Source organism: Mustela nigripes, chromosome 17, assembly GCF_022355385.1.
Source record: "Mustela nigripes isolate SB6536 chromosome 17, MUSNIG.SB6536, whole genome shotgun sequence".
Taxonomy (NCBI): Eukaryota; Metazoa; Chordata; class Mammalia; order Carnivora; family Mustelidae; genus Mustela; species Mustela nigripes.
In genome coordinates, this window is record NC_081573.1 from 7975314 (window position 1) to 7987698 (window position 12385).

Here is a 12385-nt window from a genome sequence, read left to right on the forward strand (position 1 = left end):
TTATCTTACCAACTCCTTCCTATGCAACATGGTCACCTGTAAAACAGTGGTGATAATAGGGCTTGTGGTGAAGATAACTGGGTGTTTGGCATGTAGTAAATGCTCAATAAATGTTAGCTATGATTACTTAATTGTTTCATGTATGATGGCTTACCTCTTCCATCACCCTGCAGGATCAATGAGAGCAAAATCTGGCATTAACTTGGTTACTGATGAAACTCCAGCACCTAGAAAAGAGCCTGACACATTGTAGATGCTCAGTAAACATTTTTGTTTCCCCCACTTTTTAAATCAGTAAGCTTTTTTTTTTTTTTTTTTTTTTAAAGCTTTTACCTATTTATTTGACAGAGAGCATGAAAGCACAAACAGGGGGAGCGGTAGAGGGAGAGGAAGAAGCAGGCTCCCCGCTGAGCAGGGAGCCCTAATCAGAGCTCCATCTCAGGATCATGACCTGAGCCAAAGGCAGATACTTAACCAACTGAGTCACCCAGGTGCCTTAAATCAGTAAACATTTTTAAAAAATATTTTATTTATTTATTTGACAGAGATCACAAGTAGGCAGAGAGGCAGGCAGAGAGAGAGGGGGAGACAGGTTCCCCGCAGGGCAGATAGCCGAAAGCGGGGTTTGACTCCAGAACCCTGAGATCACGATCTGAGCCAAAGGCAGAGGCTTAACCCACTGAGCCACCCAGGCGCCCCTCAGTAAACATTTTGGAATGAATGAGAGAGGTAGGCACGATATGACCGCCCACGTTTCAGGTGTGGAAACTGAGGCTCAGGGTCACAACCAGAAACTGCTGGAGTCCGGATTTCAACTCAGGTCCATCCGTTTCCAAAGCCCCGGGCTTTCAGGGTCTGTCTGTGTGTCCTGTAAATCTCTTTCCGCTTTGAGGCCTCTTCTCCTTCCTATGCAACATGGTCTGGTCAAGATGAGGTGCTGGGAACTGGGGGAAGGTGGTCCACTGTTCTTGAAATCCATTGTCAGGTTTTCTCCCCTCCCCACCTCCCCTAACGACAGAGCCAGCTCCCGCAGACACCGCCAGCCCTCCCGGCGTCGCAGCTGAGCCTATGTCAAAACCCGGACTGGATAATGAAGTTGCGGGAGACGAGGGCTTTCGGAGAGGACCCTAGGGACGGTCGATAAGAAGGCAGAAGGAAAGGTTGGGGAGCGATATCGGACTTGGGGTGGAGGAGTGTGGCTAAACCCGGGGGCGGAGCTAATCCTAAAAGAAGGCAGGGTCAAGAGCTCTTGGCCAAGTACCCCGGCCCTCGGATACCTTGAGGGCTGTGCCAAAGACTCTGGGGGCAGGAATCGAACTTGAGCTCCCGCAGGATTCTGGAGGTGGAGCTAAGAGCCCGGGGGCGGGCCTACATCGAATAAACAAGGCCTCCAAAAATTAGAGTTCGAGGGCGGAGCCAGCGGATATCTAGGCAGATTTGAAGCTCTAGGGTCGAGCCCAGTCCTGCGAGGGGACTTTTGGGAAATTCAGTAAAAGATTAAGGAGAAGGTTTGGGGGTTATGGGAGTGTCTACCTCCACCCTCTCTTCCTCTCAGAGCCCCGGGCTACGCTTCAGGCTGAAAAGCAGGGAAGGCCCTTCCCCTTCCAACCCTTCTGCATCCCTATTGGCTGAGGGGCCTGCGCGACAGGCTCTCATTGGTCCTGAACTGGCGAGGAGGGGGTCTAGGGAGAATACGGGCCAGTTGTGGGCGGGACCAGACGGTACCTAGGGGGATCTAGGCTCAACCAATCCCGGTTCAAGGATTGTGTTGGGGGGGCCTGGCAAGGGGTGTCCCGACCCCCCTTTCTTGGCATCCTGGGGGATGACCCCGGTGCCAGGCCCGGCGCCGGCCGCCTGATGCCGGGCGGGCCGAGCCGGGGATGCTGGAACGAAGGGCGTTGCTATGGCAACGGGAGGCAGGGCCTGGAGGGGGGGACCGGGCCCAGGCTGGGGCCGGGGGGGCCGGCGGTGGCTGTGGCGGGGCGATGGCGGACCGCGGCCCGGCCTTCTGCGGCCTCTACGACACGTCCTCGCTGCTTCAATACTGCAACGGTGAGACCCCTCCTCAGTTCCGACCCTGGCCCCGCCCAGGGCTGGACCCATTTCCTCCTGCCCCAACCTCCTCCTTCCAAGTCCCCATCCGCGCCCCTTGCTGAAGATCTCCCTCTCCCCCCCCCCCCCCAAAGGACCCTGACCCCAGAGCAAGGTCCCTGATCCCCAAAGCCCCGATCTCAGTCCCCCACCTGCTTCTACCCTCCCCTTCTCCCGAGGTAGCTGGATGAAGAGGAGGGGGCAGAACCTTCAGGAGCTTGGGGTTGAAGGGGACAGGCCTGAAGGTCTGGAACTCTGCTCTTTCCCCCTCAGCCCTCTGGGACCCTCCTTCTTCTTCCTGGCGGAGGAACTGATGGGGGGGGGGGGATTTGGGGTTGGTTTGTGGTCTGGGTGTGGGAACAGGTAGGATGACCAGAGGATTTAGCCTCCACTGTACCCCCAAATCCTCAGGCTCCACCACTTCTACCCATTAGGACTCACCCCTTCTTCCTAGACACCCCTACCTTCCACCCGAAGGGCCACTGTGAATGTCAGGCCTAGATGAGGGGAGCTGGAGGTGGAGGGAAGGTGGAAGACAGGGGAGACAGAGAAGCCAGGGCTGGTCTCTGGGCAAAAGGGCTGGGGGGGGGGCGGCGGGGATGCTCAGTGGGAGCCAGAGGACTTGAGTTAAGGGGGGCTGTGGGGATGGGTCCAAGGCCTCAGAACGCATCTGGCCTCTCCGGGTGAGGACGTGAAGGACCAAGGTGAAAGCACCTCCATTTCACTCAGGGGGCCCTAAGAAGGGACTATCTTCTGGTTTGGAGGCTCACTCCCCCGGTCACACTGGAGTTGGGAGAGGACAAGATGCTTATTTTGGCCTCCTCTGCCCCTTTAAGAGGCAGCCTGGGTCCAATACTTGTTCTGCTGCTGCAAGGCTGTGTGTCCAGGCACAAGTAACTTCATCTCTCTGGGCCTCAACCCCCTTCCTCCTCCCCTCCTCCTACAATGGAAGTAATACCACCATTACTAGGGTTGCCTGGAGCAGTATGTACCATAATAATAGTTCATTATATTCTGGGTTTACTGAGCACCGTACCAGGAGCCAGGAAACCAGTCTTAAGTGAACAGTGCTAAGTGCAGGAAGTCTTGTCACACGTAAGCTCCCTAAACCGCTATAACGGGCCTCCCTCTCCCCCTCCGTTTTTTGGGGTGTGTGTGTATAGTATTAGTAGTGGTAGGTAAGAGGGGGTCTGGCACAACGAGGTCATGGGGCCCTCCTGCCCCTTCACCTAGTGACCAGATTAGTCTCCAAGCACTCCCCCAGCCTCCATTCTTAGTTTCCTCCTTTGGAAAACGTGATCCCAGCAGGACCCTGAGGGTCCTTTTCCTTAGAGTTCTAAGTCCTGACAGCTCCCTTCCTCCGACTTCGGAAGGCCCCCACCTTCCTCTGCAGGTCCAAACACCGGACCAAAGAGGCGCTGGTGGGGGGCAGGGCGGGCGAGGCCAGGCTGGCGATTGGGCCGCCAGAAGGGTGGGGGGAGGGAGGGGAGGGGGGGGAGGGAGGGACGGCTGCACTGCGGAGCCCAGCGGGCGGGCGGGGCAGCCTACGGACGCGGGATGGCAGGTGCGACCTCCACGCCCCGTCCCTGTTAATGACACCGCCTTTACTTCCACCCGGCTGGGAGCCAGGACTTCCTCGGTTGTTGCCAGCAATGAGTCTGGGTATGAGTGGTCTGGGAGGGAGAGTGGAGGGGGACGTCTCAGTCATCCACCCCTCCCACTTCGGGAAAATGGGTTGGGTGGGGAGCGATGGAGGAGTTATTTGGTTGAACCCATGGGCTGGACAGGAGAGGGAGAGCCGAATCTGGGGCGTGGGGTACAGAAGTGAAGTAAGGAAGACGAACAGGAGAGAAGCTCTGGCTGGGATAGAGAGTTTGGTTGTCAGGTCCCCGCCCGCATCTCCCTCCCTTGGGTCTCCTGGGTCTGTGATGCGCTGCCTGCAATCCCCAAGTCTACCGCCAGGGGCCGCAGAAACTCTGTCCTTGCAGCCGATTCTGGGGTCGAAGCCGAAGGTGAGGAGAGAATGGGAAGGGGAGGGACCAGGCACGACCTTTTGGCTTGGAAAGTTTTAAGAAACGTTAGTACCTGGGATAAAATGTTGGTATTCATTAAAGAATATTGATGATCAGTTCTAGAGCGTTAATGTCACTAGGAATAAGCTGGTGTCATTTTAAAAATATCGGTATGGGGGCGCCTGGCTGGCTCATGAGTAGGCAACTCTCTCTCTCTCTCTCTTTTTTTTTTTTTTTAAGATTTTATTAATTTATTTGACAGAGATCACAAGTAGGCAGAAGCAGGCGGCGGGGGGGGGGGGGGCGGGAAGCAGGCTCCCCGCGGGAGCAGAGAGCCCAGTGCAAGGCCTCGATGCCAGGACCCTGGGATCATGACCTGAGTGGAAGGCAGAGGCTCAACCCACTGAGCCACCCAAGTGCCCTGAGCAGGCAACTCTTGATCTCAGTCAGGGTCGTGAGTTCAATCCCCACGTTGGGCGTGGAGCCGGCTTAAATAAAGATAAAAATTATTGATATCACTCATAGTTAGTTTAGCATCTTAGTCATAAAATCTTGAAATCAGAGCCGACAGGCTCTTGACTGGTAGAATCTTAGACTGTAAGAGAGGAAGGGACTTCCCTAAGGTCACACCTCCAGGGCGGGCAGAAGAGTGTGGGGGCCTAGATCTGAGAGCGGTGGGGATTTCCTTCCCCCTCGGAACGCTCTTCCTGGCCCATCTGCGAGCGTCCCAGCCACAGGTTGAGGGAGAGGAAGGGGCAGTGGCTGGCCCCTCTTTTAACCCGGGCAGGTGGTGGGACAGTAGGGGACGCGGGGAACACCTTAAACCTTGGAGATCTGGAGTGGCCCCCGGAGCCAGTGCTACCCTTCCTTCCAGATGACAATTTGTCGGGCACGAGCGGCATGGAGGTGGACGACCGCGTGTCGGCGCTGGAGCAGCGGCTGCAGCTGCAGGAAGACGAACTCGCGGTCCTAAAGGCGGCGCTGGCTGACGCTTTGCGTCGCCTGCGGGCATGCGAAGAGCAGGGTGCTGCGCTGCGCGCGCGGGGAACCCCCAAGGGCCGAGCGCCTCCACGCTTAGGCACCACAGCTTCGGGTATCTTTGCTAGACCGGAGGGATGAGATGGGGAGGTCAGGACCTGGACCTCATACTCACAACTTCCGTCCTCTAACCCCATCCTCTAGTGTGTCAGCTCTTGAAAGGCTTTCCCACCAGGACGCCCCTCAATGGCGCGGGACCCCCGCGGCGCGTGGGCGGCTATGCCACCTCCCCATCCTCCCCCAAGAAGGAGGCGACGACCTCCGGGCGCAGGTAAGGCACGGAAGCTGGAATCCCCAGCCTCCTCCAAGACCCAGTGGGAGATGGAGGATGGGCTCGGGGGCCCGAACTCCAGCAATGGAAAGTGCCAGGAGATTCTAGCCCGCCTCGAACACCAGCCTGCTAACCTCATAGGCTCCTAACTGTGTGCTCTCTCTTCGCAGCGCCCGCCGCTTTTTGTCACCAGAGCGCCTCGCCTCGGTGCGCCGCGAGGACCCCCGCAGCCGCACCACATCTTCTAGCAGCAATTGTAGCGCCAAAAAGGAAGGGTAGGTGTCTGGGCGGGGTTATGTCACAGAGGTGCGGCCAGGACCCCAGATAGGCATGGGAGAGGGGATGGGGAATTGGGGGGTGATGCCCCAGGCCACGAGGTGATATCTAGAGAGAGGGCATCTAGTTCCGAACACGGGGACAGTGACGGAGACTTGAAGAGACCAGTCTTAAGGTAGCATGGTCCAAGTGGAAGGCCTGGAAAGGTGCGACCGACATTGGGGGGCGTGGTCAAGCCTTAAGAGGCTGGACTAGGACTTGGGGGAAGTGAGTGGTTAGGGCCCTTTGGGTAAGCCGGGGTGGAACTTAAGGAGGAGCCAGGCTTGTGGGCGTGGCCATTGAGGTAAAATAGTCTCCATTGATTCTCAGGGGTGGGGGCGGGACAGAAGCCTCAAAGAACTTTCTTCAGGGAATAGGGGAATAGAGGGACGGTATGATTGCGATTTGAGGTCACAGGCAGAGTGTTAGCCTGGCAGAATCAGAGCCTGGGGTGGGGATCACTGGTGGCAGGTGGAGCGAGTCTGGTACTAGGCCAGAGGGGCGGGGCCACGGATGGGCGGGGCCAATCATCAGGGGGTGGGGCCAACCTGGAGGCTTTGAAGGGACTCTACCCTGGGACTGGATCCCGGTAAAGTAATCTCAGTAGAATGCCTGGGGGGACCCGAGGCGAGGGCTCAGGGGGAGCAGTCAATTATCAAGAGGGGTCAACTCTGGGTACAGATCCGAGAGGGAGGTGGGTGTGACGAGAATGTTGGGCGTGGTCCATTCCCTGGAGGCAGGACCACACTGACGGTCTGGGCAGAGTAAAAACCGGAGGGGAGTCACGACGCTGTGGGTTTGGGGGCTGAAATAAGGCAGGAACTGGGTCAAAACCACACATTTCAACCCGACTCAAATAATAGAAAACACGTCCATAGGGCTATGTGCTAGGCACTACTCCGGGCACTTTGCACGAATTAACCAGTATAATCCTCGCAATCACCCAGCGAGGTAGGTACTCTTATTCCCAGTTTTTAAAATAAGGAAACCGAGGCAGTTTGGGCAACCTGTCCACTCTGCTGGGAAGTGGCAGAGGTGGGGTCTGAACTCAGGCAGACACACCGGCTGGTCCTGGTCTCAAACAACACTCTCCCCCCACCCCCCCCTCAAAAGAGCCTGGGATCTGAGATCCAGTGTGACCGGCCCGCTCCCAGGGTCGGCCGCGGAGGGCGGGGCAGGGCGCGGCGGCGCGGGCGCCTCCCAGGGCCGGAAGCGGCGGAGCCCGTCGCGGCTCCACCCCCGGCCCCGAAGCTCCGCCAGCCGCCGCCATGAGTAGCTTTGGAGCTGGGTGAGACCCTCTCGCAGACCCTCTCCTCCCTGCACCCCCGGGGCCTGGATCCCAGGTCTCCCCTCGCCCTCGCTAGGGACCCAGGTTCCCGAGTATCAACCCTTTCCGCGGGCGAAGGGAATGGGGAGACACGCCCCTTCACCGCTTCCCTTGCTGCTTGAAGTTCGGGGCACTGTGGGACTGGGGGTGGGGAGCGCTGGGAGCTCCGTGCTGATTAGGAGGGAGGGGTCCCTGGTGACTCCCGTCTTCCAGGATCGCGTCCCTGCCACTTCGTGCTGTGTGATCTTTGGCGATCACTGCCTCTCTGGGCCTGTGTCTTAGGCTCTGCAAGATCAACCGAGCAAAGCACACGGCCTGCAGAGAGGCAGCGCTCCGCTCCTTCGCGCCCCCCGCCCCGCCCTGTTATTCCTCAGAGATCTCCAGGGAACCGGTGGGGCAGGGGAGTGGTTTCTCCCCTTTTCTGACCCGTCTGCTAATTAGGGTGTTTTTTCCTCCCCCTTTCCTGACAGCAAAACCAAAGAAGTTATCTTCAGCATGGGTGAGTGGGGAGCGGGGGAAGGGCGTGGTTGGGGATCGCTGGAGGTCAGGGGACCTGGCTTATGGAGCCTTTGCCTCTCGGGCCTCAGATCCCCGCCCCCCCCCCCCTTTTTAAGTGAAACCTGAAGGGGAGAGGGAATAGGGGGTAGGGGCTGCTGTCAGCGCCTGACTTTTGGGGGTGTCCTGGCAGAGGAGGGCTCCGTGAAAATGTTCCTGAGGGGGCGCCCCGTGCCCATGCTGATTCCGGACGAGCTGGCACCCACCTACAGCCTGGACACCCGCTCCGAGCTGCCCTCCAGCCGTCTCAAGCTGGACTGGGTGTATCCTTTTGCTGTAATCCCTTCCTCACCGCCCTGCATTCCCCAGGTCTGGAGGGGATAAAAGCCCTCCTGGTATGACACTTCAAGAGGGAGGATCTTTGCCTCGAATCAGGAGGAACTTGCGAGGGACTTGCAGTCCTCTGTGGGCCTGAGGGGTCAGGATGACCCTGGAGTCAGAAGAGAGCAGGAGGAAAGCAAATTAGCTGAAATGACCTTTTATGATTCATGAAAGCAGCCAAATGTTTGCTGAGTGCCTTCCATATGTCAGATTCTCTTCTATATTCCAGGCGTGAACCGGAGCTCACCTTCTAAAGGGGGATGAGGGCGGGGGGGGGGGGGGAGAAGGTAGCAGAAGCCAGTGGTCAAATAAACAAGGTAATTTCAGTTAAGTAATAAATGTTGGGAACACAGGGATCCAAGGTCATGTGAGAGGAGTCACTGTTTCTCTGAGGAGGGGGACTTTGAGCTGCACAAATTCAGCAATTAGGAGCAAGCATAGGAAGAACTAGAAGAAGAATGTTCCAGACAGAGAGCACCGCAGTTATGGGGGCTCTGTGACCAGATGAGCTTGGCATATTTGAGAAGTAGAAGTTGGAAATGGTGAGGAACCCTGGCAGAAATGGATTGAAACCCCAGCCTGGGCTGGCTGTGTGACCCTGGACAAGTCACCTCACTTCTCTGTGCCTCAGCTGTGTCCTCTGAAAAATGGGTTTTATGTTCTCTGATTTATAAGGCTATGAAACAGTGTGTAAAGGTGCCAAGCTCAAACGTGCCTCATAATCAGGGATTGATAAATAGTGACTACTCATTATTTGAGCAGTTAGATGCCAGGCACTGTTCTCAAGTGTTTTATGGATAAATACAGTGAATGATACAGTCCTTCTCTTTTGTAGAATTGAGAATGTATTTGTACAAGCAGAACCTCTAAGAGCTCTCTGAAGCCTACAGGTTGGGAATTATGACCCCCACTTTCTGGATGAGAAAACTGAGTCCAAGGGAGCGACCCTACCCCTGACCTAGGGAGTCAGAACAGCTCCAAGAGCTGCAAGCTCCAAGTTAGGCAAGGAACTCCTAACTACGTGGCCCAGGCTTTTTCCCAAAAGCCCACAGGGACTTGGGGTCAGCATCCTAGGGATCCGGTCCTTGTCCTCTTCTCTCAGGCTTGGTTTCTGCCCTGGGGGAGGCAGGGTTGTTGGAGCCCAGAGTCCCTTTGAGACAGCTGGAAATATTCACAAGAATCAAAGCATACTAAGCTGTTGTACCAGGCTGGATCAGCTAAGGCTGCAGAAATCAGCATGGGCCTCGGATGCCTGTCCCCAAAATAACCGCGGGCTAGAGCAGTTTTCTGTGGGGTCACGACACATGCAGGGTCAGCATTCATTCAGATATTTTCTGAACATCTGGGGCCAAGGGCTGGGTGCCTGCCCTCCTAGGGCTTGTCCAGTGTGGGGACAGACTCCTTGACAGTGATAACTCAGTGATCAGGGCTGGGGTGGGGAACCCAGAGGGGCAGCTGACCCAGCCCAGGGGTCGGGGAGGGCTTCCCAGAGGAGGAGTTAGAGAAGTGAACAAAACAGCCCAGTCTTGGCCACTGCAGAACTCACAGTCTCATTGGGGAATGGGGACAGTTAACATATAGATTAACCAGGTCAGCTGAGGGAGGGGAGGCCAGAAGAAGTGACAGCTAAGAGTAGCAGGTCAAATGTATGAGGTGAAGGGGAAAAGGTTAGCATCGAGGCCTGGAGTCATGATCTTGGCATTTTGAGGGACTCCAAGATTAGAGAGAGTCAAAGAGGGCTGAAGCCATGTTGAGGCCAGAAAGGGCCCAGCCAGGCCAATGGGGGGAGCCCCAGAAAGTTCTGAACAGAGGAGTCAGCCATTCCTTCATCAGATACTGAATTCCTGTGTTTGCTCTGTCCCAGGCTCTAATCTGGGCACAAAGGATACAGGAGCGAATAAAACAGTGCCTCCTGGAGCAGATACTCTAGCTGGGAAGACAGTTAAAACGTGTGGGATTCAGATGAGTATAGGACAGAAACAGGAGTGGGGAGGGGAGTGGAGGCAGTGAGGGTGAATGAGTTTGCGGTTTTATTTTTTTATTTTTATTTTTTTTTTAATATTTATTTATTTATTTGACAGAGATCACAAGTAGGCAGAGAGGCAGGCAGAGAGAGAGAGGAGGAAGCAGGCTCTCTGCTTAGCAGGGAGCCCAATGTGGGGCTTGATCCCAGGGCCCTGGGATCATGACCTGAGCTGAAGGCAGAGGCTTTAACCCACTGAGCCACCCAGGTGCTCTGAGTTTGCGGTTTTAAATAGCATGGGCAGGAAAGGCCTCTCTGAGTTGAGCAGAGACCTGAAGAAGGTGAGGGAGCCATGGAGAGAGGAAGGGTAGGAGAGCTCAGGCAGAGGGAACAGCAAGTGCAAAGGCCCTGAGGTGATAACAGAGCGGAGGCCAGTGTGAGTGGAGCCTGATTCAAGAATGAGGAATCCGGCCCAGATCAGGCCAGGCCTCATGCCTGGACTTTCGTAAGGATTTTGACTTCTGCTCCAAGTTACTTGGGACCCATGGGAAGGTTAGAGCAGATGTGAGCTGACAGGTCTTAACAGGATCCTTCTGGAGAGGGGGGCAGGGGCTTATATTGGTGCTCTGTGGCTGCTGTAACAAATTACCGTAGGCTTCAGGGCTCAAAACAAAAAGTTTCTCTCATGGTTTTGGAGGCCAGAAATTGAGAGTCAAGGTGTGTGTGTGGGGGGGTGGGCAGGTCTGGGCACGCTCCCTCTGGAGGCTCTGGGGGAGAACTTGTCCTGTGTCTGTCTGCTGGCTTTTGTTGGCTGCCAGGAGCCCTTTGGGGGCTCTTTGGCCTGTAGCCACTTCACATCACTCCAGTCTCTGATTTTCCTATGGTCCCTGGTGTGTGCCCCCTCCCGCCGCCCCCCACCCCCGCGTTCTCATCTTTTCCTCTTTGACTCTTTTACAAGGGCACTTGTCTTTGGATTTAGGGGCCACTGAGATAATCCAGGGTAATCTCATCTTGAGATCCTTAATTATGTCTGCAAAGACTCCTTTCCCCAGTCAAGTCACATGTGCAGGTTTTCCCGGGGTTAATATTTTGGTGGACATGCTATTGGGGGGGGATACCATCACCCCCACCGCTCGCCAGGGTTCTGAGTGGAAGCAGGAAAACCAAAGCCCAGTGCTTGACTCTGGCAGTCAGTGTGCATGTGCAATACAAAACAGGCTCCTTGACCGGCCCCTGGGCATCTCCAGCTATGGCTACCGTGGCCGAGACTGCCGGGCCAACCTTTACCTGCTGCCCACTGGGGAGATAGTGTACTTCGTGGCCTCCGTGGCCGTGCTGTACAGTGTGGAGGAGCAGAGGCAGCGGCATTACCTGGGACACAACGATGACATCAAATGGTAAAGGCCTGGGGGGTTGGAGGGACAGGGCTTTGCTTGGCCTACAAGCTGGACTCAGGGGAAAAACAAAAAATGGGTTGCTTATCAGTATTTTAAAGGGCGGTGAATTCACCCAAATGCCTGGATTTTTCACTTTTTTCGGAGACTAGCTAGTGCCCCAGACAATCCCCCCAGCATGTAGGAGCCAGGTAGAGACGGCCCCTTTAAGTGGGTGCACTCTCTTGACCACCATTTGGGTCCAGGCCTGAGTCCTGCAGGTATTGGAGTTAGAGACCCCAGGCCAGAGTCTTGCTTCTGAGCCCGAGTGCCCAGAAAGTGCCCCCTTCTTGTTAGCAGACAAAATCAGCGTTTATTGGCCAAGCCACTCACTCAACCAGCTTGTGGAATGAATATCCAGGCCTGTGACATCGGCCTGCTCTGAGAGGGGTCCCAGGCTGCTCTGAGTCCCCTCCCTCCCCCTGAGCCCTGTCCATCTGTCCTCTCCCTCAGCCTGGCTGTCCACCCTGATATGGTCACCATTGCTACTGGACAGGTGGCAGGCACCACGAAGGAGGGGAAGGTAACAGATTGGAGGGGGAGGCACCTGGAGACCGGGGTGGGGTGGTGGTGGGGGCAGACAGGTGCCCCCGCCCCCAGGTAACGGGCCTCTTTCTTCCTTGCAGCCACTACCACCCCACGTGCGCATTTGGGACTCAGTTTCCCTTTCCACCTTACATGTGCTGGGCCTGGGGGTGTTTGACAGAGCTGTGTGCTGTGTGGGATTTTCCAAATCTGTAAGTCCTGTGGGCCCTACATCTGCCCCCTCACCTCCAGCCCTTCCCCCTTCAGCCCTCCCCCCACCCCCAGAACTTTGGGGTGGAGCCACACCTTCACTGTGATGCTGGAGTTGTAGGCCACGCCCCCTGGCAGAATTTCAGGCCCTTCAGGCTGAGCCCCCATCTTTGGGGGGACCCACATGACCTGATTGTCCCCACACGAACTCCTCAGCGATCTTTGGATTGGCCCATGTTTGTAGCGTTATTTTTGGCATCAACTTTCATTCTTCAAAGGTCCTTACCCCTTAGGCATTGGAGCCCCGTGTGTAGGTCCTGTGCG

The 12385-nt window shown here is 56.2% G+C and overlaps 1 protein-coding gene across 4 annotated transcripts in view; it reads left to right on the forward strand.

Moving 5' to 3' along the window:
- The first annotated feature begins 1760 nt into the window (after positions 1-1760).
- Positions 1761-12385, forward strand: part of EML2 (EMAP like 2) — a 24288-nt gene continuing 13663 nt past the window's right edge. For 2 of the 4 annotated variants that reach the window (XR_009400976.1, XM_059383693.1), the window contains exons 1-9: positions 1761-2052; positions 4978-5196; positions 5286-5412; positions 5583-5687; positions 7525-7553; positions 7743-7872; positions 11141-11290; positions 11780-11849; positions 11953-12063. Coding sequence is in view for 3 of the 4 variants with exons in the window: in XM_059383693.1 (XP_059239676.1) it covers positions 1881-2052; positions 4978-5196; positions 5286-5412; positions 5583-5687; positions 7525-7553; positions 7743-7872; positions 11141-11290; positions 11780-11849; positions 11953-12063 (1113 nt within the window). In the remaining variant the exon portion in view is untranslated. Of the gene's footprint in view, positions 2053-3728; positions 3754-4977; positions 5197-5285; positions 5413-5582; positions 5688-6936; positions 7016-7524; positions 7554-7742; positions 7873-11140; positions 11291-11779; positions 11850-11952; positions 12064-12385 lie in introns of those variants that run through there. The other 2 variants (XM_059383694.1, XM_059383696.1) reach the window with 2 other exon arrangements.